This window comes from Zalophus californianus, chromosome 4 (genome assembly GCF_009762305.2).
Source record: "Zalophus californianus isolate mZalCal1 chromosome 4, mZalCal1.pri.v2, whole genome shotgun sequence".
Lineage (NCBI taxonomy): Eukaryota > Metazoa > Chordata > Mammalia > Carnivora > Otariidae > Zalophus > Zalophus californianus.
In genome coordinates this window covers 143,233,701-143,258,822 of record NC_045598.1, presented here as the reverse complement: position 1 = coordinate 143,258,822, position 25,122 = coordinate 143,233,701, and the positions used below count along the sequence as shown (strand labels likewise).

The following is a 25,122-nucleotide window of genomic DNA, read 5'->3' as shown; positions in this document are numbered from 1 at the left end:
TCTCTATACCTCTTAACTTGTTACAAAGCTCAATATCTGTAAGGTAAAACTAATGAGGTTTGAGGATATGATGTAATTTATAAACCAATACTCTCAGTAAGGAATTTGTTTATAATAGCCAATATGGTTAATTCAAACTGGAAGTTTCATTTCTTTTCAATAGCATGAAGATATTGTGAAATGCTGTTATGTAATTAATTACCTCAACTTTCCCTTTTAATATGTACGGCCTTACAGAAAGCTCTTAACTGTTCTTAAATGTCTTAAATGTTTTTTAAATGTACTCTATGTTTCAAAACCATGGTTTCAATACCATGTAAAAATTAATGAGTATGAATAAATGAATGAAAATGAATAATTATCTTACATAAAAGAATTTCTTACTGTCATCCCTGCAATCAAGAAAGTATGCAAGTGATGTTGCCATTTCACAACTACCAGGGTAACAGAAAACCAGTATAATTAAATACATGACAAATTTTAAAAATTTTTTTTAGCTGTAATAGTACTTTTAATAACTTCTCCTATTGGAGTTACTGTTTAATTGTAAATGGGACTGATTCCTTTCCTCTCTCTTAACCTGCACACTGTCTAATAGATAGATTTCATAGCAGTTTATTGTTAGCATCAACCCAAATGAAGAGCAATTGAAAGAATTGAGGCATCTGGGTGAACCACCAACAATATAATCAGCCTTGAATACTGGAGAATAGGCTGAAACATAAAAATATACAACTGCGGGGCGCCTGGGTGGCTCAGTCAGTTAAGCAGTTAAGTGTCCGCCTTCCGTTCAGATCATGATCCCAGGGTCCTGGGAGGAGCCGCACATCAGGTTCCCTTCTCCATTGGAAGCCTGCTTCTCCTTCTCCCTCTACCTGCCACTCTCCCTGCTTGTGTGGGTTCTCTCTGTCAAATCAATAAATAAAATCTTTAAATATATATATACAATTGCAGTTAATGTGCAATTGTCTCAAATAAAATCAAGAGTAGACTTGACGTTCAGTCCAAGAGCCCCACATTTAAAATACTATTAAAATGTATTTTAACATTAGTAGCCATGCCATCTCTGAAGTATATGTGACACTCAAAAAAATTGCAGAAAATGCAGCACCTAAAGAGAGCTCAGATGCAGGGCGCCTGGGTGGCTCAGTTGGTTAAGCAACTGCCTTCGGCTCAGGTCATGATCCTGGAGTCCCGGGATCGAGTCCTACTTCAGGCTCCCTGCTCAGCGAGGAGCCTGCTTCTCCCGCTAACTCTCCCCCCTCTCATGTTCTCTCTCTCTCTCTCTCTCTCTCTCATTTTCACTCTCTCAAAATAAATAAATCTTTAAAAAAAAGAGAGCTTAGATGCATGAAGATAGAATGAAATACATTGGAAGTAGCCTACAAAATAGTTTTCTTATTTTCATGGTGCGAATATACCTTTCAGTGGCACCAGGCATACTACGGAAGGCAATTTTATATTAAACAACAAATAATTCATGGTGCCTGGTCAGCTTATATATACAATGGTATGAATCAATCCATGTCCAAAAAAGCACATAAACATAATATGATTGTGAATGTGTTTTTCCAACAGTTGGATGTTGCATCGGTAATGCCATTTGATGTTTTCTACCTCTTCTTTGGGTTTAATCCAATATTTAGGACAAATAGGATATTAAAGGTAAGATAACTATATTTAATTTTCTTTTTATAGTAATGGAAATCTTGAAATGATTTATGTCCTAAAAGTATAATATTTTTAATTTTTCCCAAACTGTCCTTTTTTTCCTTCATCAATTCTATGAATTTTTTTTAAAAAAGGAAAAACATCATTGTTTCTACTGATGGAAGTTGCTCTTGATTGTTTTATTCTATATCTCACAAGAGATAGTTTTATAACCTAAAATAGGAATGCCTTTAATAAATACCTAAATACAACTATAATTACAAATGAATCTATCATAATCTTTCATTATCGTATTCTTTCCCATTTGTCCTTTTTCATCGGTCACTGATTGCCCAGAACACAGGCCGCAAAACGAGAGTTAGATTAGATTACTTCTAAGTTATCTTACTCATCTAAAATTCTATAATTCTAAAAAAAAGCTGCAAACACTTTTACATAACAAAATTATTTTCATATTTGTATACAACTCAAATATCCACCAACAGGGAACTAGTTAAACAAATTGCAGGACATCTATATAATAGAATACTTTGTAACACAAGAAATTAATAAATAAAAAGGAAGTTTTCTATGAACTTAAACAGGAAGATCTTTAAGATAAATTGCTAATTTAAAAAAAGCTAATTACAGAATAGTTTATAGAACGGTACTTACTTTTGTGTAACACAAAGGGAAAAATATTCCATTTCTTTGTATTTACATAAACAGTGGAAAATTACCAAAAAATTATAATAAAAATGGTTAACTGAGGTGGGTGGGGATGGGTGACAGGAGGGTAAATCAGAATAGGGGGAGGAGTGGGAGAAAAACTTTTAAAGGCATATATTTCCTATTGTTTTTGAACTATGTGCAGGCATTACCCATTCAAAAAGATTCTAAGACAGAAACATTTTATAACTCATAGCTTCATCAGGCACCTAAAACAAACCTGAGGAGAGTCAGGATGTGAAATTTCATGTAAATCTTTAACAATAGCAATGATAATATATTTCCAAAGACAACCTGTGTAAAAGGAACACCAAAGATTTTATAAATTTTAGGTGGTTATCTCTCACACATTGGGAAGACAACACAACATAACCTGGGGACACGGTAGAACCTGACAACAGCAAAAATAACAGCAACAAAAAAAAAAGCAGCAACTGCTCTTCGTTGGATACATATGGGGTGGGGGGGGCTGCATACTTTGTTAAACTTAATATTCATAATTTCATTTATTCCTTCAAATAACTTCATTTTAGAGATGAGGAAAATGAGAACAGGATGGAAAAATATGCATTCTATCACATATTTTTCTGACTCCAAATTCTTTACTGTAATCAAATTGGCAAATAAACTTCAAGCTGAAGGGGGCTTTCCTTCCATGCCCATAGTTTTTTTCAAGTTGAAAGGGACCTTACCCTATATTTTCACATATTTAAAACAACTCTAGAGACTTCTGGTTTGACCTTGGAATATGCGTCTAGATTGGAGCAGAACTTAACTTCCCAGGCAGCTTAGCAGGTAGGCCATCCCTCATCAAATTTATAGTCTCACATAAGTTTCCAGAGGTTCCTGCTCAGAGATAACCAACTTTCCAGGAAGACTCAGGTTCCTATAGATTTGGGAGTTTGTCTGGCATTATAATAAAAACTTACAAAATGCCAACTCTTCATACTTCCTCTCTATATCTCTAAGGTGTCCAAAGACTCTCTATATTCAGTAGCTTTTTTTAAATATAGAATGTCCTGAAAATCAACATTGGTCTTGTTTTCATAGCCCCATAGTCCAGTCACTTCACATATAAGTGTGTTATTTTAATGCACAGTTCTGTAGGAAATTTTTCATTTATCTGTCTCCAAATTATATATGAGAAAATAAATTAAAAGTATAAATTTGCTCTACAGTGAACACTTCAGCTAAACTTAAAAACACATTTGTGCAAATTTCTATTAAGAGTACAATAAGGGGCAGCTGGGTGGCTCAGTTGGCTAAGCATCCGACTCTTGGTTTTGGCTCAGGTCATGATCTCATGAGTCAGGAGATGGAGCCCCATGTCGGGCTCCTCGCTCAACGGGGATTCTGCTTGAGATTCTCTCCCTCTGCTCTTCCCCCATTCATGCTCTATCTCTCTATCTAAAATAAAGATAAATCTTTTTTTTAAAAGCACATAAACAAGTTACCACAAATTGAAATTATCTCAATCTGAACATTTGAGGGATTTTTCCTACTTAGGAATTCTGGAAAAACAAATCATTTGTGTATATTTCTAGGTAAATAACAATTACTATTATATGTTTTTTAATTCCAAATGTTCTGTTATAGTCATATTTACAGTGGATGAATTTTGAACTCAGTAAACTGTGAACTAAATAACCTTCAATAGTCCTTTCTGTCTGTAAGATTCTTTGAGTCTAAGCACATTAAATAATTAAATACACTAACTCTTGTATGGATACAACTCTTTTAGGAGGCATTTCCTCTTACTGTTCTCATTTTACAGATGAGGAAATCAAGGTACAGAAATATTTAGTGACTTTTCCAAGGTCGCACAATTAGTGAAAGGCAGAGGTGAGATTGGTGTTTGGCTCTGGATTTTGTGCTCTTTCTCTTGCCTTATACTGCATATAGTAATAAAAGAGGAAGGGGGGGTAGGAGTGCATGTAGGTTGTATGAGCCAAAATAGAAATAGAAGTAAACAGGAAAAGCCCTTGAGGGAAATAGCAACTCTGTATTAGATGCATATAAACTCATTGTATCTCTTTGAACAATGTCAAGAAGAGCTAACTAATGCTCATATTACCGGACTTTAAATTTTGTTGAAATAAATACACATTTAATGCAACTCGCTTAAAAATAAAGCTAGTGTTGAACAACGGGACTTAACATGTATTTATAACTTCAATGGGTTATATCATACTTTTCCTATTTTACTTATGTCTTGCGTGGAGTGCGATTTTAATTATTATAAAATAGGGTTCTACTAGATGCTTTAAAAAGAAAAAGGGAAGAAATGTGTTTAGGCTTGATTTTCGACAAGCATTACAAACAAGACTATAACTAGAGAATAGAGATAAAATAAAGCAAAAAGCACTGGGAGTTTGGCACCGTTCTCAAATGTACTGGCCAGAAGAAAATACGACTAAACAGACCTTAGTTTGCTTGTTTTAGAGACTTGTGAATGGAATTATTTTCAGTAACAAATAAAATTTATTTTACATAGTTTTATTTAAATAGATGTATTTAAAACTAACACACTTTTGGATTTCTTCTGTTTGTTTTCTACATAGTACACTTCATTTTTTGAGTTTAATCATCACCTAGAGTCTATAATGGACAAAGCATATATCTACAGGTAAAGTAAACTCAGTATACTTCCGGGGGTGACAGAGAAAGCAATGGCACCAACAGTTTAGCCAGATTTGAGAAGAATATGATCTCCCTGATGAAGAAAACAGAATAATCTCAGAATTTTGGCTATATAAAATAAAGGGTTATGTTCTAAAACAGACTTGAATATTTTGAAGTGAGATTAAGGCATGAAAATCATATTAGATTTTAGAAGAATACAGAACTAAAAATAGAATGTATTACCTGCTCCAGTCAGAACAAGTACAGATAAGCGTGTTCCTTCACAAGTTGACTTTGCTTCTCTCTCATGACAGTTCATTCTAATCCAAATTTCATTCATTTGCTCTCCTGAACTTCACTTGCACAGAGACTTCTAGTCACTATTAATTGTAGCATAAAGTCCCATGAGCTTTTCAGAGATATCCAGTTAAATCAGTGTAGCGTATTTTATGGGACTCAAAGTGGAGAGGTGACCCCTGGGGCATGTCTTTCAGGGGGTTGATTCATACCATCTGTGAAAAGAGAGGAAGGTTTTTTTTTACACTCTGTCAGTCCCAGTCAAGACACTACAGTTAGAAAACATGCAATGGCACCATCATTTTATACTGTACTAATGAGAGTTAACAGTTCACAAATTTAAAGCAAGGAGGTTCAGTGGAGACTTTAAGGAATAGAAAATGTTAAAATAGGCTGTATTCCAGAAACAACATGAGTCCTTACTTTGCATTTATTCTCCTTGGCAGAGTCATTCGAACAACTGGATACTTGCTGTTTACTCTGCACATTAATGCCTGTATTTATTACTGGGCTTCCGACTATGAAGGAATTGGAACTACTAAATGGGTGTATAATGGTGAAGGAAACAAGTAGGTTTTAATTTGAAGGAAATTTTATGGATTCTTCTTCACTTTCTGTTTCAGTGTATGCGTTTTCTTAAGCCAGTGTTTTTGAAACTGTAACTCACAACCCATTAATGGCCAGTAAAAACCTTTTAGTAGATCAGTAAGTGAAAGAGAGTAAAGTAGAAGAGAATAGAATAGAAAATATCAGTCTGTCATACCTAGAAGTTAGGTGTGTGTGTGTGTGTGTGTGTGTGTGTGTATCCTGGGTTGGCCTGAGAAATGCATTTCTTGCTCTGGATTATGATCAAAAATGTTTGAAAGCCTCTGCTTTAGACATCTGAGTGGTAAGGTAACTTTTAATAACCCCAATGCTGATTGTTAGTAATGAACAATGTTAATTATTTGGAGGGCAGGTGCAGTAGCTAATTAGTTTACCACTGAAGGATTTTATGGGTTTATGAGTCAGCTATAACCACTAACTCAATTAAACACTTACAGAGTAACAAGGATCATAAATTAAACTTGACAGTTAGATATGCAAGTATCACAGGAATAAAAGAAATCATTTGAAAAATTTAGGGCAGTAGCATTATGACTAAATAATAGCAACCTGGGTTATTTAATAGTGAGATTTCCTTTCAGAAGATACAAGAGTCTGGCATAAAGTAGACTCCCCTAACTTTCTGCTCCAATGAAATGACTTGAGCATATTATAAGGCAATGTCGTTAATGGAAAAGGACAGGTCCCAGCATGACTTTGAAGAACAACTCACAGCAGCCTTGGGAAGGAGAGCAATTATAGGACAGAGCAAAGAGAGTGAAAATACCTCACAAAAATTACACACTACCTAGAGAAAGCAGGATGTGTGTGAGAGTATAACAACATTTTTTGAACTTTTAACCAGAACTGATTTTAGAAATTTGAAGTCAGAAGACCTACTGGTTGGGAAAACATACACATATGCATACACACACGCAGAATATCTATTCCTGGAAAGTTTATAACCAAATCTGTAAGTAATTCCTTTTAGAATATGTATTAACTTAAGTATATATTTAATTTAGTATAAATAACTAATTGATATGGAAAACTGAGTAAGGCACCAACTATATTAAATAATGCCTAAAAGTGAGCATGTAATCAAACATTATTAGATGCCTCAGTCTGATAACTGTTCTTATCATATTAGCAAAATAATAGGGTTGCATCAAAATGCCTTCCAGAAAAAGTGGAGCAACTTCTCTGTTCACACCTGGATGCCTCCCTGCAGCATTTCTGGACAATATATCTTGTTCCCAGGGCCTAGAACATTGCTAATTATATAAAAAACACTTAATATATGTTACGTACTCAAAGAAGGCAGGAAGGAAGAGAGCGAAGGAGTAAGGAAAAAAGGAAGAAATGATCAGATCTGTGTTATAACAAGAAAAAAAGAACTCAGCTTCAACCCCCAAGAAACTTAACTAATGTGTGCTAATATTTTAGACTTCTAATTCCCACTCTAGTGCAGACCAGATATCCAAAGTGCCCCAACTCTAAAGTACAAAATAAATTACTTTTAATTTTTGTCATAAAATTACTTGTTATACATTTCTAAATAAACTACAATAAAGTAGTTTTCAATGATAACTGAATTCTCTAGAAAGTAAAAAGAGACTTCAAAGTCTAAAAAAAAAAAATGTGTATACTAAAGCTGGAACAGAGTGGTGAGATAGCCACTAAGGAACAGAAATAAAGAAGATAACTTCTTACTCGGCAGGAGGGAAAAAAACAGAATGAGAAAACTAAAATTAAAAAAAAATTCAACCAGTCCAAAAAAAAAAAAAAAAGAAAAAACAAAGAAAGGAAGTTGTAGGGAGAAATATAGAAAATAGAAAAGCAGAGAGGCAAGACAAATTGAAAGCACAAAATAAGATAGTAAAAACAACTTAAAAATATATCAACAAACACAATTAATTAATATGGACTATATTCACCAATTTAAAGTGATTGTCAATATTAGTCAAAATAAACTTTAAAACAAAAATTATTGTAGGTAAAAAGAAAATCACCATATAATGGTAAAAGTTTCAATTCACCATCAATATACCTTAATTCTAAATGTGTATGCACTAATAAAATACTTAAAATAAATCAGAGAAAGTCATAAAGCAAAAATTAATAAAAGGAAGAGAAATTGACAAATATACCATCAAAGTGTGAGGTATCAACACACAACTATTGATTGACCAAGCCACTTAGTAGAGATATAAAAGATTAGAGAACCCAATAACAAACTTGATTTTTTTTGTTTCTAGTTTCTAGTTTTTATTTAAATTCTTATTTAAATTATAGTTCACATATAGTGTTATATTAGTATCAGGAGTAGAATTTAGTGATTCATCACTTACATATAACACCCAGTGCTCATCACAACAAGTGTCCTCCTTAATACTCATCACCCATTTAACCCATCCCCTTGCCCACCTCCCCCCGTTTGTTCTCTATAGTTAAGCATATCTTTTATGGTTTGCCTCCCTCTCTTTTTTTCCCCCCTATGTTCATCTATTTTGTTTCTTAAATTCCACATATGAGTGAAGTCATATGGCATTTGTCTTTTCTGACTGACTTATTTTGCTTAGCATAATACACTCTAGCTCCATCCACGTCATTGCAAATGGCATGATTTCATTCTTTTTCATGGCTGAGTAATATTCATATATATTCATATAATATTCATATATATAGTAGTTAAGGTTGTTATATATATTTATGTATATATAACACTTCTTCTTTATCCATCCATCAGTCAATGGACATCTGGGCTCTTCCCGTAATTTGGCTATTATTGATAATGCCACTGTAAAAATATAAACATTGGGGTGCACATGCCCCTTCGAATCATTATTTTTGTAAACTTTGGGTAATACCTGGTAATGCAATTGCTAGATCAAAGTGTAGTTCTATATACCTTTTTGAGGAGCCTCCATGCTGTTTTCCAGAGTGGCTGCACCAGTTTGCATCCCCACCAACAGTGTAAAAGGGTTCCCCTTTCTTCACAACCTCACCAACATCCATTGTTTCCTGTGTTGTTAATTTTAGCCATTCTGACAGATGTGAGCTGGTATCTCATTGTAGTTTTTATTCACATTTCCCTGATTAAGAGTGATGTTGAGCGTCTTTTCATGTGTCTGTTGGCCATCTGGATGTCTTCTTTGGAAAAACGTCTGTTCATGTCTTCTGCCCATTTCTTAAATGGATTATTTGTTTTTTGGGTGTCAAGTTTGATAAGTTTTTTATAGAATTTGGATACTAACCCTTTATCAGATATGTAATTTGCAAATATCTTTTCCCATGCCAAAGCTTGCTTTTTAGTTTTGTTGTTTGCAGAAGCTTTTTTAAACAAGCTTGATTTAATAGATAAAAATAGTACCTTGCACCCAAGAATTAGAAGCCATCCACTCTTTTTAATCACTCATGGAAAATTACAAAAAGTGGTTATTTTCTTGCCAAAAGGCAAGTTTCAATACATTTCACAGAATTGGTATCATACAGCCCACATTCTCTGATTATAAGGATAAGAATTACTCCATGGCTCTGCTCTGCTCATTGAGATAGAAAGGTTCTCATTCAAAACCTAAGCTCTGGGGTGCCTGGGTGGCTCAGTTGGTTAAGCAACTGCCTTGGGCTCAGGTCATGATCCCAGGGTCCTGGGATCGAGTCCCGCATCGGACTCCCCGCTGAGCGGGGAGCCTGCTTCTCCCTCTGCCTGCCGCTCCCCCTGCTTGTGGTCTCTCTTTCTCTCTCTCAACTCTCTCTCTGGCAAATAAATAAATAAAGTCTTAAAAAAAAAAACCTAAGCTCCAATAACCCTATTACCAGCTGTCAGGGGCACGTGTTGCTATTCTTACAAAGAAATTGCCTTTATATATGTTTTATATATATTTAAGCAGCATTTTTATATATTTTTAAGATAATTTGCATATGACAGTTATTAATATACTAACTTTTCCTCACAGTTTTTAAACACCACCTTCTATTACTATGCCCCTTCTATTACTTCATATTACTCTTTGACCTCATAAGCCCAAAGCATTTTTTACTTAACCCTTGTGATGGTGTCTGATGACCTATAAAGTGAAGGTTGCTTATGAGGTCACTGGATTTATATACTTTGTCCTCATTAGAATTAGGCAGCAAATTTTGGGTCACAAGTGGAGTATGTGAACATTTAAAATAAGAGCCAAATTTAATACTATTCCATTAATCCTCACCAGAATAACAATATCTATTCATTTTAATAAAAGACAAGGAGTCATTTTCATTTATTGAATAGATGGCATCCTGTATTCAACTGCGAAATTTGACAAAGGAGAAAGCTTAGCTCAAAAAAAAAAAACAATAAACAAATAGTTAAGATTATTTGGTACCCAGAAATATCCTCAATATACCTTTGTTCTTTGCCCATATATACCCCAGTTTACTTATTTATGGGCCTAAAGTTTCCAGTGTCCACAAATATCTTAACAAATCCCTAGCCCCAATCCCTAACATATAGATCTTCAAATGAAAGAGTAAAAGAGAGCAAGCAAATCTGTCATGGGAATCATGGCTTTAGACAGGGTGAGGAAGGAAACAAAATTACTATACCTTAATGCTAGGGAAATTTAAGACAACTTACCCCCACTTCATTCTACACATGAAAATGATGAGACCAAGGTAGGTGAAGGTATTTATTCACGGACTCCTATACTTCAGGTCAGACACTGGCAGAAAGAAAAGAAAAGAGAGAGAAAGAGAAAGAAGGAAGGAAGGAAGGAAGGAAGGAAGGAAAGAAAGAAAGAAAGAAACAAAGAAACAAAGAAACAAAGAAACAAAGAAACAAAGAAACAAAGAAACAAAGAAACAAAGAAAGCAAGCACAAGAGGAAGGGAGGGAGAAGAGGGAGGGAGGGAGGAAGAAAGGAAAGAAAAAAGAAGTGTTTACACTAGACACTACACACCCTTTGGATGTAACAAAACACACCAGAACAGCAGTGAATTCAGTGGACCAGAAAGGAGATGAAAGGCATCTGGCAGCACAACAGGGAGGAGTCTACAAGGAGATCCCACAGATGTGTTCACAGATGCAGTCTTCCTATGTTCTTATTTTAATAAGTCTAGGGATGCATAACCATTCATTTATTCTTTCATATCATTCAACAAATATTTTTTTAAGATTTTATTTATTCATGAGAGACAGAGAGAGAGAGAGAGAGGCAGAGGCAGAGGGAGAAGCAGGCTCCCTGTGGAGCAGGGAGCCCAATGTGGGACTCAATCCCAGGACCCTGGGATCATGACCTGAGCCGAAGGCAGACGCTTAACCGACTAAGACACCCAGGTGTCCCTCATTCAACAAATATTATAAACTCTTATTGTGCTAGGTCCATAAATACCTGTCTTTGTGGAACTTACCTTCTACTGAGACCATTCTCCCTCCAGTGATAAATTTATAGAAATGTGGGACTAAGGTGGATAGCAGTAGTTAAGAAGGTCCACACACAAAGTATTAAATTAGATACTTTTAAAAGTTGCATGTCCCACTATACATCCACTACAATGGCTAAAAATTAAAAAGACTGAAAATATCAAGTGTTAGGGTAGGAACATGAAGCAACTGGAACTCTCATACATTGTTGGAGGGAATGAAAAATGACAACTATTTTAGGAAAAGATCTGACAGTTTCTTTTACAATTAAACATACAACTTACATGTTGTATGTAAGTGATAAATCACTATATTCTACACCTGAAACTAATGTTACACTATATGTTAACTAACTGGAATTTAAATAAAAACTTGAAGAAAAGAAACATGTACCTTACAAACAAAAATTCAAGCCTAAATATTTACCAAAGAAAAGTAAAAATACATGTCCATTAAAAACTTATATAAGTACATACAAGAATGTTTATTTATAACAACCAAAAACTCAAGACAGCCTAGGTGTTCATACATAGGAGAATAAACAAACTGTGCTATATTCATGCAATGGATTCTACTCAGCAATAAAAAAGCAAGAACTGTTGATATACACAACAACATGAATAAATTTCAAAATAATTATTCTGCGTGAAAGACATCTTACAGAAAAGTGTACATATGGTATGATTTCATTTATGTGAAATTCTAAAACAGGCAAAACTTATCTCTGGTAGAAAACATTAGAAGAGTGTTTGCCTCCGGGAAAAGGAATGAGGGAAATTTCTACAGAGATGGAAATGTTCTCTATCTAGATAAGTGTTTGGGTTACACAGATATATACATTTGTCAAAATTCATCAAATAATATACTTAAGATTTGTGCTTTTATTGTATTTTCAAAATTTAAAAATAACTCTATACAGGGGCTCCTGAGACGCTCAGTCGTTAAGTGTCTGCCTTCGGCTCAGGTCATGATCCCAGGGCCCTGGGATTGAGCCCCGCATTGGGCTCCCTGCTCAGTGGGGAGCCTCCTTCTCCCTCTCCCACTCCCCCTGATCGTGTTCCTGCTCTCACTGTCTCTCTCTCTCTGTCAAATAAATAAATAAAATCTTTAAAAAAAAATAACTCTATACAAATATTGAACTCTGGTTAATATATTTATTCTGAAGCACTGTACTTAGAAGGAAGTGACTTACCATCTGCAAATCACTTTGAAATGCATCCAAAAAATAAGAAGGAAAAGAAAATAAGATGGATTGCTGAATGGAAAATTGGAGGGATATGTGACAAAGTAGGTAGAATAAAATGTTCATAGTAGAATCTAGGTGTTCACTATAAAAGGTGGGTGTTCACTATAAAATTCTTTCAATTCTATTTTTATAACAAAATGTTGGGGGGAAGTTTCATGTCATGTTTGTTTCACAGAAGAATTTCTGTTTTCACACTAAATGTTTTTTATGGTTTTATGTCAAATTCCGCCTTACTGCTCTAACTTGGAACTGTATATATACAGCCTGTTAGATACTTCATGTATTAAATCAGCCAGATAGAGTCTCCTTGAAAAGATCTATCTGCCTGGCATGTTAATATTAGAGGTGGACACACTTGACTAATTAAGCTAAACTTAGAAAAATCAATAAGATGTCATCTAATTAAATTACAAATCTTACCTTTGGTTGTGCATGTCTGAGTGTATAAGACATGACTGAGAAGAGATCCAAAAATAAACCTCAAAGCATTAGGGCAGAAAACTTCCAATTAACATAGCAGACTATTTTGTACACAAAAAAAATAGTTCAAGGCTAACCCTTCAGATTCAAAAGATCAATGCCTATGTTTCACATTTGACTGTTTTCTAACATCCATAAATAAGAAAATGAGAGAAAGTAACTTATATTTGTTCCTGCTAACAATGCAGTGACTTTGAAGGGGATAGTAATCCCAACATTTGTAATGGAGTTGGCCATGTAGGGAGAGAATCTAGTCCCTGTCACACTCTTGGGTAGTATTGAGTTCAATATAGTTCCTTAATTTAAAGAGACCCACAGGTCCTAGGCCTGTGACCAAACTAAATCAGGTAATAGGAAATTATAAATTGGAATTTGAAAAGTTAAAATGCAATCCATAAAATTAATTCTATACTTCTTCAAGGTGGTTCTCTTTGACATCCAGTTCACTATAATATTAGCAAGGCCAAAGAAATCTGCTGGAAAAAATTACAGTGGTAATATTTTTATTCTCTTGGCACAGTGGTTTCAAACCTTCCCTAAGAGTTAATTATTTTTCTGTTCCTATATCCACCAGGTTAAAAAAAAAAAAAAAACTCATGTCCTTCAAAAGTTATTGAATTTCAAAATGAGTGATTTCTTTCTAGATCTGCTTTTGAATATTGACTTAACTGCGGTTTGATTCTTTGTAAACCTCCAACTCCCTACTGTTTGAAGATCTGAAAACTGTAAACTTTTTCACAAGAAAAAGACCACTCTTGTTCAAAGACTAATACACAATTACTTGAAGTGCAAATATTTATGCGGCATACCTAGGCAAGAAATAAAAGCCAGACTAGGGCCAGAGTTCTGTAAAAAGTACTGCTTTTCTGTGTCTACCCTAGAAACTAGAATTGTTAGTTGGAACCCACTAAATCCAATGCCTCCTTGCAACAATATATGGAGATATTGTGTATATACAGCAAATTTTTCTTTAAGGATTCAGTGGGAATGCCTGATTCAGACCATGTTATCAGAGCTATATGAAATATATCAAGTAGTATACCTAATCATGCTCAAAAATTACAATAAATGTACAATAAGGTTGTAATACCAACCTTCAATCCCACCTCACTATGGACTCTATGAAACCCTTAACAAAATGTAGCTAAGTCAATCTTAAACGTTCTGTCCTAATCTTTATCATAATATTTTCTGCTGCCTTGGTTTCTAATTCACTTCCTATCTGGGCTATAATGATCCCAGTCTCTCCACTTGCAATTGTTCAAGTTAAGTACAGAATCTTTATCAAGTATATTTCTAAATTTGATTATTATATTAATCAAGTATATTGTTATTATACCTGATTTTCTTCAATACTAAATTTCTAGATAAATTACCTCTTATACCCAAGAGAAATTTCCCTTTTAAGATTGAGGTCAGTATGCCTCTGTCTCTGTTATGATTATATATTCAATAATTTAATAAGTGTGGGTAGAAAAGAGAGAGGAGGAATATATCTGTTATATTTTCTGTCAGTAAAAACAACTGTATCTAAACTATAAAGGCTCTCCAATCTTTATAAATATCCTTGATCTCACAAATCACTAGTGTGGTAGTTTAAAGATGCCTCCAAATTCTTTGCTGTTCCTCTCATTGTAAGGATTCTGTAAAAAGTACTGCTATCCTTTCCCTCAACACTGTGACAAGAGATTAAGACATTATGGAACTTCTAAGTTATAAGAAACCTTATAGCTACTCTCTGTGCTACTATAGCCACCATGTAAGAAGCCCATCTACCCTGAGACTGCCATGCTCTGAAGAAGCTCAAGCTAGTCGTATTGAGAGGCTGCTTGAAAAAAGGATACCCAGAGAGCCCCAGCCATTCTAACCATCCCAGCCGAAGCTCAGACATGTGAGAGAAGAAGACACTTTGGGCATTCCAAACAGACATAATGTGTAGAACAGAAGAACCCAGTCAACAGAATCAAGGCCCCAGACATTTGGCCTCAATAAGTCTGCCCAACTATCTTCAGTCATTAAAGTCACCCCAGCTGAGGGTTTACTCATCACGGAGCATTGATGAGCCATCTCTGATGGGCTTTACACAAATACCCAACCCACAAATTTATGAGTCCTAATAAAATAGTTGTTTTATACCACCACTAAATTTGGGGTGGTTTGTTTTGTAGCAAGAGATAGGCAGAATAGCTAATAAACACCCTCCACGGGGCTAATTGTTTAGTAATTTCACAATATTTATCAAGAAGTTTATGTTAGGGGCACCTGGGTGGCTCAGTCATTAAGCATCTGACTTCAGCTCAGGTCATGATCCCGGAGTCTTGGGATCTAGCCCCACAGCAGGCTCCCTGCTCAGCAGGAAGCCTGCTTCTCCCTCTCCCTCACTTGTGTTCCCTCTCTCACTGTCTCTCTCTCTGTCAAATAAATAAATAAAATCTTTAAAAAAAAGTTTATGTAAGTCACATGGTATTTGCTAATGTTTCCTATAGAAAGAAAATCATGATTAGGAGGAAATGTGTTATAATTTAGTAGTAATCTATACTCCCAAGCATAGTGGTATTTTAATGTAATAATAAAAAGCAAAATGTATATATTTTCTTTTCACAGGTATCTGAGATGTTATTACTGGGCCGTTCGAACTTTAATTACCATCGGGGGCCTTCCAGAACCACAAACGTCATTTGAAATTGCTTTTCAACTGTTGAATTTTTTTTCTGGAGTTTTTGTGTTCTCTGGCTTAATTGGTCAGGTAAATGGAGATGTGAATCCCTAGATACATAATGCTACTATTTTTGAAAGCCTAATAAGTCTTTATAAATTTACAGAAGAAAAATCAAAATCCATCTAGTGCTTTCTTTTTTTTTTACTAACATTCATATATTTTAATGAATTGGAGGAAGATGTGAATGAGCCAACATTGCCTTTCAATTTTTAAACTGTTAAATCTATCAGAAGACCTACCCACAATGAGTGTCAGGTTGGACTCAAAGAAAGTCAAGTTTCTAAATTGACTTCTTGGAATTTCCTAAAAGACCTTTAAAATCGCCCTTCTTTAATTAAACTTCGAATATTGTCATAAAGTCCCTAGATTAAAATCAACTTCAGAGGTAACTTAAACCAGAGGCTAACAAATGCCGTCTAAATCAATTTAATTAATAAGTCATTGGTTCATAAATGTTTATTATGGCATCTCTTTGTCCTTATTCTCAAGGAATCACAGTCTAGTAAGAAAGTAAAACAATCGCAAATAACTATTGCAAGATAGTTGGCATTTGCAAGGCATAGAGCCCAATATTTTTGTGGATTCCCAGATTCATAAGAAATAAAAATCTGGATAGCATAGCATTCTTAGAAGGTATACTTCCTTGGAAGGTACTTCACATACCATATGTTTGAGAACAAAAAAGTCATGTTGAGATTTGTATCCTGGGTAAAGAGTTAGGCAAAATCACAAAATGACTGTTCCCACTAGATAAATCATCAGTTCTCACCACATTCACTGTGGTATGAATAAATCCCATGCTTTAACAAAAGTTAGCAATAAAAACTATTTTTATAACATTTGAAGCTGACCACAAATAGAACTCAATCCTACATCCATGAATATCAGGTCTGCTATCCATGGTAAGTACCAAAGGAAAGTTTGGAAAGCTCTATATTAGTTCAAAATAGGGAAGCTTCCCAGAAGAATGTATTTGCAACATCTTAAAAAAACAGATAGGATTCAATAGTTACAGACAGATAGTCCAATCAATCAGAAACAGTATGTGAAAGATGGCAATGATAAAACACAAATGTGTTTGAGGAAATAGAGAAGGGCTAGAGTGAAGAGTGCTTGTAAATAGGTTAGAAATATACCTAAGGACAAAATATTTTAAGGGCTCTGAATGTTAAAGATGTTGAACTTTATCTTAACAGCAATGGGAAGTCAGCCAACGGGGAATTTTGAACGAAGGAGAGATTCAGGAAGATTAATCAAAATATAATATGAATTGGAGGAAGTGATACTGTCTTTACAAGTGGTTTTATTATGGGTAGCTCAGTTGGTTGAGCATCCAGCTTTTGATTTTGGCTGGCGTCATGATCTCAGGGTCGTGATCTCAAGGTCCTGATCTCAGAGTCATGGGATCAAGCCCCATGTTGGGGCTAGAGATTCTCTCTCTCTCTCTCTTTTTCCTTCTGCCCGTCCCCACCTCTCTCTCTCTCTCTCTCTCTCTGGTATGCTCGCACAAATAAATAAAATCTTTAAAAAATAAAGTAGGTTTTATTATTATTTAGGTATGGTGAGACCAACAAATCAGGACACAGTTGGCATTGAAAAGATAGTTTGTTAGATGAATGGATAAAGAAGATGTGGTATATATATGTGTGTGTGTGTATATATATATATATATATATATATAATGGAATATTATGCAGCCATCAAAAAATGAAATCTTGCCATTTGCAATGACATAGATGGAACTAGAGGGTGTTATGCTAAGTGAAATAAGTCAATTAGAGAAAGACAAGTATCATATGATCTCACTGATATGAGGAATTTGAGAAACAAGACAGAGGATCATAGAGGAAGGGAGGGAAAAATGAAACAAGATGAAACCAGAGAGGGAGAAAAACCATAAGAGACTCTTAATCTCAGGAAACAAACTGAGGGTTGCTGAAGTGATGGGGAGTGGGAGGGATGGGGTGGCTGGGTGATGGACATTGGGGAGGGTATGTGCTATGGTGAGCGCTATGAATTGTGTAAGACTGTTGAATCACAGACCTGTACCTCTGAAACAAATAATACATTATATGTTAAAAAAAAAAAAAAAGATAGTAGGAAGGGAAAAATGAAGGGGGGGCAATCAGAGGGGGAGACGAACTATGAGAGACTATGAACTCTGAGAAACAAACTGAGTGTTTTAGAGGGGAGGGGGTGGGGGGATGTGTTAGCCCAGTGATGGTATTAAGGAGGGCACATATTTCATGGAGCACTGGGTGTTATACACAAACAATGAATCATGGAACACTACATAAAAAACTAATGTATGTTGTAACACTACACCAAACTAACGTATGGTGACTAATATAACATAATAAAATAAAATTTAAAAAAAGATAGTTTGTTATACAAACAGACCCAGAAAGAAGGGTCACAACATGCCAAGTGGGCACATGGGGAAGCACCAGGGAAGGAACAGGTGAAGCAGGGTAAGCAGATTTAGGATTGGCTAGTTTGTATAATTTTAGCAGGTTCTGGGATGTAGGGGCTGTCTCTTGGCTGGCTGGCTGGTACTTGGCTCTGGAGTGATTAGGTGGATCAAGTGGATAGTAGCCTGGAATATGAGAGTCCAATAAAGAAGGCTGTTGGGAGTATGGCCTCTGGATTGTTACTTTGCCTATGAAAGGTGCACTCCCAGTAGAGTTGTTTGCTATCTCTAGGAATTAGCTAACTCTGAGAGAGATTGTACCAGATATCAAAGCATCAACGTACAGAAAATTTAAAAATATGGTTAAGAGATATATAGGGATATGGCAACTCCAGCCTGAATATGGTAACAGAGTAGAGAGAAAGATTGTAAAGGAAACTCTAGAAAATATTTAGGTTTGGGAAGAACACACAAGCAGTTAAAAACTGTAAGTATAAAATATCATAATCATAATGGCTTAATCATTGCATCGACAATGATTGAAAATGGAAAACTGGTTTAGAGAGAAATGCAATTAATTTGAACATAAATAGCAAAAATCTTATTATTCCATAGTTTCTCATAAAATCTGTATGAGGTAGCCACATCCCCTTCAATGCTGTCTCACTTTGATAGATGAGGCAACTCTAGTTTAAAGAGATTAAGAGGCATCCCTAATTCCTACATGATAATTCACAGTTGTATGATATGGCCATATAATATTGATAGTAATAGTAAAATTTAACATGTATTTAGTACTTATTATGCCCAAGGTAATGTCTACAAGATTAAAAAAAATTATATCTAGCTTCTGTTCAATTTTCTTGTTACTCCAAATGTAGTCTTTGTACTAACAAAAGAAGAGTCACTTGGGAAATTCAGATTTCAGGCCTCACCCCAGAACTATGGAGTTATAATCTGCAATTTAACAAGACCTTCAGGTGATTTATATGCACATGAAAGTTTGAGAAGTGTTGCTTTACACACCCACACCACATCTTCCTTTACATTGAATTTGAGGTTCCAACAGGAACAGAAAGAAATATCAAGCCACTAAAAATGTCATACTAGAGCCTCCCCCTACCCCTACTGCAGAAAAAGAGTGAGACAGGAGGTACAGATTTATGCCTTAATCTCTCATAGTGAATACAAGATGCTGAGGAAAACAGTTAAAAACAAAAGAGGAACTGGGACACAATCTCCACTTATTCAAAATCCCCACATATAACCACACCAAGTACTACACCCTGGACCTGATCATCACATTTTAATTACAATATTCTATTCTCTGATACAACTCATAGAGACTGACATTTTCTCCCCCTATTCTGGAACACATGTCTTCTTCACCAACGCTACCAAAACCAAAACCCAGTGTTGCTGAAGGATAACACATAAACTGTTCAGATTACTGTCACTATAATTTCTGGGCCCTCAACGTTGATCAATAATGCTCTTAATTATCCTTGGCTCCCAACTTAAAACCCTACTAAATCTCCCAACCCAACCCCCAATATTCCAATTCTCATGGCCTTAGGTCTCTTGGTAATGTTTTCCATCTGTCAAGAATGGCTTGTAAAAAGGAGATCTAGTAACTGAGGTTGTTGAAGGATATTTGGAATAGCCCCAAGGAGTAAGTCAGGGACTGAAATGGTTGTATCCTGTTTGACTATCTGCGTAGCTCCTCAGCAGATACTTTTGATAAGAAGAAAAACCTAATGACTCTAAAAATATAAACTGAGGAAGGCACCACAATAAAAGTCATTTGAGGGCGCCTGGGTGGCTCAGTCGTTAAGTGTCTGCCTACGGCTCAGGTCATGATCCCAGGGTCCTGGGATCGAGTCCCACATCGGGCTCCCTGCTCAGCAGGAAGCCTGCTTCTCCCTCTCCCACTCCCCCTGCTTGTGTTCCTGCTCTCGCTGTCTCTCTCTCTGTCAAATAAATAAATAAAATCTTTAAAAAAAAAAGAGTCATTTGAGGTAGACCTCGAAGAATGAGTAATTTTTCTATAAGCAGAAAAGGCTCAGCTACTAGAATGAATGAGCAAAGTTTCAAGAATGTAAAAGTGAGACCCTGGTTTTCCTCTGTATTATAAACCCACAGTCAAAGCAAATTTACAACCACTTGCTTCCCTCTATGTGAGAGGAAGAGTCAAGCTATATATCTTTTTTGTGCTGAGACCTTAAAGATCAGCTTTTAACCTAGAGTGGGTTGTTATGGCTGAGTTATAAACATCCAAGAACTAAAACCTGACGGTTCCTTAAGTATTGTCACAGCAGTGGATGATGCTTCAGTAATTTCAGCACATTTCAACTTCTGCTGAATACTGTGCCTTAAGCATGATGAGATTTGATTTTATCTGTCTAAACAACACAAAGTGAAGTACAGAGGTTGCAATTTCATGATGAATTGAGTCTATATAGCCAGCCACACTGGATAATCTATGAAGGATGTTTTCAAAGTGAGACTCACAAAAATGGACTAGACATTCTGCCAGGTAATTGCTCAACTCTTTGTACATCCCTTGAATAAGCACAAGCTGTATAATTTTTAAAATATCAACTAACATCTTTGCAGTAATACACACATTTGCGAAAAAGATCGTGTGCAGTCATATGCATTATGTGACTGAATCCTCACAAAAACTTCACATGGTAAGTAAGACAGGTCCTATTGTTGTCCTTATGGGGTCAGAGGGAGGATATGATTTATGTAAATGGTTGAAATTAAGGCTCAATATCAGCGTGTTAAAAATCAAGTAGTGCATTAGAGTGGAATGTATCTCATAAAAACTCTTAATTCAGCTGGGCTTTTAGTAACTTTTGCAGTTCCTCTACCAAGTGCAGAGTGACCATATTTGTGGTTTTAGATGCAAGATGTAATTGGGGCAGCTACAGCCAATCAGAACTACTTCCGAATCAGCATGGATCAGACCATTTCCTACATGAACACTTATTCCATTCCTAAGAGTGTGCAGAATCGGGTACGGACTTGGTATGAATATATATGGGACTCTCAAAAAATGCTAGGTAAGCAAGGCATATTACCAACTAAATCCCTGTATAGCATGTCCATATAATGCAAGTTCTATAAGTTAGAAGCAAAGACTAATTGGATTTCAACAAAAGATTGGAAAACAACTGGTTTTTAGAGTATTAGTTTAATACCATGAGACTTTTTCCTACGTATCCAGACATAACTTACCAGTTACAAATCCTGGAAAAGCATTCACAGCTATTCCTGAGGAAATGGCAAGTGAGGAAGAACAGCAAAAGTAGCAGCAATAGGTTCCTTCCTTCTCTCTAACTGTAGATACTGCTCCAACTCCTTGGTTTAGGAGGGAACTAAGGACAAACAGTCCTTGGAAACAAGGAATTATGTTTTTATATAAAGGACTTTCATATTTAGAATCAATATTGGAATCAAAATAAGGATATATCAATTTTTTTCTAAATGGTTGTAAGAAAACATCAAAAATAATGAACTCTCAGAAATTTGTACCATACTAGAGACTAAGAATAGACAGGTTTGTTTATGGAACATTTTATCAGCCTTAAGGCCCATCATTAAATTCACATACAAAAAAATCTTTAATGTATTCACATTCTTCATTGAGTTAATAAGCAAGTAAATAACAATAATTTGAATTTACTCAGCACATTTCTTTTTAGATTCCATTCGCAACTGAGCCATCTTCCAATTATACACAATTGAACAAGTCACTTACAACCTCTCTGAACTTCAGTTCTTTTTTTTGTTTCTTCTTTCTGCAAAGCAGGATTGAGAACACTTACCCTTAGGTTTGTCAGGAGGGTCAAATAAGATAGTGACAGAGCTCAGTAAGCTTTCAAATGCCACATGGTACTCATTATAACTTGCCATCCCCAGGATGTTAGAGCTGGAATCCACAGACTCAAAAGACAAGATCTAGATCCTTTTTCCATCAAGTGGTTCACTAGCCATTGTCTCACGATCACTAAACTTTACATCTAAAGTTTCAGTAAACACAATGTCCTGAAACTATTAAGAACTATTATGTCATCAATAGTTAATATACTTTTCTCCATGAAAGTGATAGTGTGATTGTGATACATAGGTATGTCCAATAGAAGTAATAAAAGTATAGAATTTGATGCAGCTATTTATAAAAAGAGTTGGCACTTTATTTCCTCAATTTTTAAAATTTTTCTTATACTTTGCTGGGTTTTTTTATTAATTATTCTGCTTCTGGGTTCATGTGTTTGTCTTTGCAAAGATGAGTCCGATCTGCTCTGCTCCCTGCCTGTCACCATGCAATTAGCCCTCACCGTGGATGTGAATCTCAGCATCATCAGCAAAGTCGAGTTGTTCAAGGTGAGCGCTTTTACAATGAATACAAAAACACCATATCAATTTCTCCATAAAGTCTAAGCTCTTGCTATATATGGCATTTATTATTTTTATTGCCTTATGTTTTAACAAAATCAACAACCTAGAATTTATGTGGAGTTAGAGTCAAATAAACTGTGAGTCTTTCTTCAGCAGATGACTTATTCTTTAGAAGCCACTCTCCCCTAATTGGTGTCAGAAAAGAGTTCTTCAGCCTCTTCTTGAATTAATTTAAATATAATTAAACTCTACAGCTTTATGTCTTTGCTACTATGCACACAATTTCCCATTTACGAATGTACCTTGGCAATGCGTGACAAACCCCAAATTAGCTCTGGATTGGCCTGACAATCAGAGAATTTTGCCTAACCATGTCTTCTATTACTAAAGTTTTGGATTTGGAGTTTTTAGATGGCCAAATTCAAATTTAGAGCCTTTTTTTTTTTAGAAAAAATGCATAACAGAAATTTTTTACTTTTTGAATGTTTTTAATTTTACCACCCTTGCACCTCTTCTTAATGCATTGTACTGCATGTTTTTCTCATTAACATTTAATTCTGCATGCAGCATTCACTGATTCATCTATTTAATTATCTGTTCATTCTGTTCATTCAATAGATATTTAAGTTTCTACTATATTTCAGGCGTCATTTTAGCCACTGGGAATACAACAGTTGAAAACAAATACTTGCACACATAGAGCTTAAAATAAATAAAATTATTTTATGATAATACAAATCAAATCAAAAGAGGGGGATGAAAAATAAATATGAAACATGTTTGGAAGTGATAATGCCATGAACAAAATTGAACAGGCTACAGAGGATGAGAATGGTACTGGTGAAAAAAGACTACTCTAATGAAACGTAACTGAGTGTTTAAGCAAAGAACTGCAAAAGGCGAGGAAGTGAGCCATGCAGATATTGGGGAAAGGAAGGGAGAGTTGGGCAGAAGGGCAGTATTACAGGAGGATAGACAAGATGAAGCCCTGAGTCGGGAACATCCTAAAGAAGACAGAATAGCTGAAGCAAAGGTAGAGTGATGGGAAGCAAAATAGTCAGAGGACAGTAAAAGAAAGGGAGTCTGGGGCAACAGGGTGGCTCAGCCGGTTGAGCTTCTAACTCTTGATTTCAGCTCAGGTTTTAATCACAGAGTCGTGGAATCAAGCCTTGTGGCAGGCTCTGCACTCAGCTTGGAGTCTGCTTGTCCCTCTCCCTCACACTCTGCCCCTACTCCTGCTCATGCACATGCTCTCTCTCTCTCTAAAATAAATTTTTTTAAGAAAAGAGAAAGGGAGGCTGGGACACCTGGGTGTCTCAATCGGTTAAGTGTCTTGACTCTTGATATCAGGTCAGGTCTCGATCTCAGGGTTGTGAGTTCAAGCACCATACTGGGCTCCATGCTGGGTGTGGAGCCTACCTAGGAAGCAAGGAAGGAAGGAAGGAAGGGGAGGGAAGAAAGAAGGAAGGAAGGGGAGGGAAGATGGAAGGAAGGGAGGAAGGAAGGACGGAGGGAGAAAGGGAACCAGACAGGGGGCAAGTTAATAAGTTAATGAGGGACCTTGGAAGCTGTAGGGTAAACCCTGGATTGTACTGTGAGATGCAAAAACCAGTGAGGATCTTAAGCAGAAGATGACTTATTTAAGATCAGTTTGAAGGGATCATCCCTCCTATAATGTGGACAATAGACCATGGAAGCAAATGTGAACAGTGGGGAGACCAAATAGTGGTTACTGCAACCATCCATAGAAGAGATGATCGTGACCAGACCCAGAGTAGTAGGAGCAGAGTTGTTAAGAAGTGGCCAAATATTGGATATATTTAAAAGAAGAGGCCAAAGTTCTCGTTGTTGATTATGTGAAGGGAGAGAGAAAGGAATCAAAGCTGATTCCATGGATTTAAGCCTGAGGAACAGGAAGAACAAAGATACCATTTGCAAAATAAGAAGTTTTAGAGTAAGTATAGGGTGAGGGGGAGAGAAACAGACTCTGTTTTTGGATATGTTCGTTTGAAGTGGGAGTTAGACCTCCAGATGAAATGCCATGTAGGCAGTTTGATGAATAAATCTAAGTTCAGGAGAGATGTCCAAGCTGGAGTAATAAATTTGGGCATATTAATACATTGATGTTTTTTAAGTCATGGGACTAGATGTGATTCTCTAGGATGAAAGTGAAGGCAGAAAAGAAGATGTAATCCAGACAGAAAGATATGCCTTGAAAATACATAATCAACACCGTCGGGGACAAGATGAAGAAGCAGAAGCTGTATGGTAAAATGGTTGGGCAGAGTCACTCCCAGTGTTAGGTTCACCCCTGGCTCCATAGAATACTAGTGTTGGTCAGTATCCTAGGACTCTTTTCTTGATATAACCAGATTTTGATGAGGATATGAACTATGTGATTCTCAAATTGGCAGATGACACAAAGTAAAAAGGAACAGTTTAAAATGTGTCAGATTACAAAACTTAAAAATAACTGAATATTTTAAACAATAAGCAAAGTCAAGATTAATTTCTACAGCATAAAAGTTCCAAATTTATGTCTAAAATTGAAATATTACAAATATAAAAAGA

At 35.7% G+C, this 25,122-nt stretch overlaps 1 protein-coding gene across 1 annotated transcript in view; it reads left to right on the top strand.

Moving 5' to 3' along the window:
* The window catches only part of CNGB3 (cyclic nucleotide gated channel subunit beta 3), a 137,449-nt gene that overhangs the window by 71,296 nt on the left and 41,031 nt on the right, over positions 1–25,122 (top strand). The window contains exons 9-14 of the mRNA XM_035727423.1: positions 1,579–1,665; positions 4,941–5,005; positions 5,745–5,867; positions 15,620–15,761; positions 21,053–21,212; positions 22,439–22,536. Coding sequence (XP_035583316.1) covers positions 1,579–1,665; positions 4,941–5,005; positions 5,745–5,867; positions 15,620–15,761; positions 21,053–21,212; positions 22,439–22,536 — 675 coding nt within the window. The remainder of the gene's footprint in view (positions 1–1,578; positions 1,666–4,940; positions 5,006–5,744; positions 5,868–15,619; positions 15,762–21,052; positions 21,213–22,438; positions 22,537–25,122) is intronic.